This window comes from Corapipo altera, unplaced genomic scaffold, assembly GCF_003945725.1.
Source record: "Corapipo altera isolate COAL_440 unplaced genomic scaffold, ASM394572v1 61182, whole genome shotgun sequence".
In the NCBI taxonomy this organism is placed as follows: domain Eukaryota; kingdom Metazoa; phylum Chordata; class Aves; order Passeriformes; family Pipridae; genus Corapipo; species Corapipo altera.
The window spans coordinates 1-3,206 of NW_020885669.1; the positions used below are offsets into that span (position 1 = coordinate 1).

Here is a 3,206-nt window from a genome sequence, read left to right on the forward strand (position 1 = left end):
TACCACAAGCCGAGCAGCATCGCTTAGATTCTTTTTTTTCGTGGTCTTTCTCTAAAGCCAAAATCATAGGATCACTTGGTAACATATCACACTCTTTTTTGATTTTTCCTTTTTTGTTTTTTTCCCATTCCAGATGATTAGACAGTGTGAAAACCAAATCCACATGCAACACCACATTCCATTTCCTTTCCCAACAATAAAACAACATCAATTGTAACATTGTATTGTAATTTAAAGTTCCATTCATTGGCCATTTTTCACCATCATCCAAAAGAGTACAAAGGCCACCAATTATTACAATATTCAATTCACACTGTTTCCTGGAGAGATTGCACCTTCCATCTCCCTCCAATGCTTCAAAATACAGCCTAGGGGGATTTCTCCAAAACTCACTTTTGGTGATAGACCAGAACCCATCACACAGAATATAATAAACCAATTAAACTTCCCTTTGAGAGGGGTGTGCAACACCCACTCACACACCTTAGAGCTTGAAACACAGGGCACCTGTGTAAGCTTGCCTACAAAATAGCCCTCAGGGCTTTCAGTCTGTGGCAGTGGGGCTTTGACCCACAAGGTACCTTCCTTTTTACTGTTTTCACTATTTACAATTTTTAACCTTCCCCAGGGCTGGCACTCAAGGCCTCCCTGTAGATAGCAGAGCAAGCCCAAAACCTGGTTTCCAAACTCCCTTTACCTTAATCCAGTGAGACTTTCCAACAGCTCTGTTATACCCCCCCTCCAGTAATGCCTTAATAAGTCCCAGCAGAACTTGAACTCACCGGATCCTGGGACCAAGAGGATGTTCCTCAATAAAATCTTTGGTGTGCTCTGGAGTCCTCAGTATCCTGGAATCCATGCAGTGTGAACAGCACTGTCCCATCTGGGTCACCAGGAACCATCACCACAAATGGGGAATAAAACCCTCTAACACTCTTTGTAGCATTAGGAAGTGGCAACAATTTATTTTTGGTGCTGGGCGTGCAGGGGATATCTCCTCCTGTCACACACCCAGCTATGTAACATACTGATTTAGATCTCTGTAACTAATATATATTCATGACATTTCCCCAGATCATACATATATCCTAAACATTCTTACCAATTCTTTTACATATTTAAATTACTTCTCAAAACTCATTTACATTAGAGGAGGGGTCTCTTGAGGGTCTCCATGGTCTTTTGGGGAACATCCCATTCAGAAAGTTATTCTTTTTTGGTCACAGGCCTCCAAAAAAAGTCTCTTCTCCTTGAATGCACCCTAGCTGTGTGGTCTGGCCAAGACAGACCTTCTTATCAGTGTTGCTCAGGCCCACAGTCGTTGATCTCAGGGCAAGGATATCCACTTGCACACATTAATCACTGGTATGGGTGATTACAGGACTAAGCACTGTCTGTTAAAGCTAAAGGAATTCACAACACTCAAAAATTATGTGTTACAATTAAAGATTTTCCCAACATCACTGCAAACATCTAATACCTGTTGTTACAAGAGAGATACATTTATTATCAATACTGCAGGTATTTAAGATTTGCAATTAGAAAACTTGAGAAATCAGTCAACTGCTGAATTTTTACTTTTGATTCCTGAGTGTTCTAGAAGGGCCACGTTCAGATAGGACTGGTGCCTTTCTTGTTAACAAAGGATCCAAAGAAACTAAGAGTAATCAATCCTCTTAGCCTCATTGGCGTTGTAGACTTCCCCTTTAGTTTGCAGCTGACCACGCATCATAAACAAATTTTGCTGCCACTGCATCTTCAATTGCCAGCCCTGAAAAAGAATTAAAGGCACCTTCAAACAGTTCTTCAGCTGTACCAACAATTTAGCTTCAGAAGGCAACAGAAGGACTCAGGAAATTATCTAAGTGGGCAGGAACAGCAATTGTTCCCCATCCCAAACACCTACAGTGTTACATTCAAAGCCTATGGCCATCATGGAACTCTTGGGTGTGCCCTATGACATTCATGGAACAGTAACAATCTCATTTTCCATGCTCACATCACCACTTGGCCCTTTCAGAGATGTCATCCAGCTCAGAGCATGGCAATTCATCCCCACTCCTGCTCTCTCCCCAGACACCAGCCCCACAACCCCCTGGCACATTGTCTGTGGGTCAGACAGACCCCATGGGTGCAGCAGCAGGGCACTGGGGCTGGAGCTGGATTCAGAAATGCTGCACTCATGTCTTGAACCACTGGGAAATGGAAAATGGACTTCCTATTGTTTGCTTGCTTTCCTATCACTTTTCATTACATCAATCCTGCCAGACAAACAAATAGGGAAATCAAAAGGGAAAATGCAAATCACATCCCACTTCCTTGTGCACAGTGCGTGGCCATGGCAGCTCTGAAGATGATCAGCAGCTTTCCCACGCACGGGGGACCCAAGAAATAACAAGGCATTGTTTCCTGTCACACTTGGACACATGAGGGGCTCTTCTTACCCAATGATTTAAACACTGTTGTTTTCTCAGGCAGGGCTGGTTTTGCACCATTCAATACCTCTCCGAGCTCAGCAAAAATCTCTGCCTGTCAAAAAAATACATATTTATTCAAAACCATAATACCCATACATGCATTAAGAGAAAAACCCTTTTTTTCCCTGAGTGACTTCAGAATAAAGAAATCATCCAGCTCTGCATGCCAAAACTGATTCTTTTCCATGGTGAAGCAGATCAGTATTCAGACAAATAATATAGAAACTGGACAGAAATCAGAGAAGCAGAATGGTTTCCAAAGAAAAACAGCTGGCACACTTTCCTCAGTAAGTTTTTTTGCTTGTCTTTGTTTTGTTTACAGTAGATAGCTTGTTACTTATGCAACAAAACACATGGGATCCCACACATATTACCATATCTGGAGCTCTGATGTTAAACCTCAGAGGTGTAAATCACATTTGCTCTGCAGAGACATTAGAAGAGAAAAAGAAAACACCATTGAACCTAAAAGAGTCCCTGCTGTCAAATTTGTGCAGATCACTGTCTGCTCAGCTTGTGTGGTCCATTCCCCAGAGGCCTGATGTGTCAATCACACTGAAATCTTATGGGAAGAAAGTTACAGATTTTAATCAACAAATTTGAAGAATCAAGACAAACAAACACTGCAGGAAATGCAGGTCTTTCAAAAAACAATACATTGTTATCATACCCAAAGGCCAAGGCTGAGCACCTGCTACTGTAATATGGTGTCATGCAACAGTAGATACA

The 3,206-nt window shown here is 41.9% G+C and overlaps 1 protein-coding gene across 1 annotated transcript in view; it reads right to left on the reverse strand.

Moving 5' to 3' along the window:
- Positions 1-124: 124 nt before the first annotated feature.
- Positions 125-3,206, reverse strand: part of CRYM (crystallin mu) — a 7,899-nt gene continuing 4,817 nt past the window's right edge. Inside the window, exons 6-8 of the mRNA XM_027631859.1 lie at positions 2,935-2,957; positions 2,445-2,529; positions 125-1,771 (exon numbers count right to left, since the gene is read on the reverse strand). Coding sequence (XP_027487660.1) covers positions 1,707-1,771; positions 2,445-2,529; positions 2,935-2,957 — 173 coding nt within the window. The 3' untranslated portion in view covers positions 125-1,706. The remainder of the gene's footprint in view (positions 1,772-2,444; positions 2,530-2,934; positions 2,958-3,206) is intronic.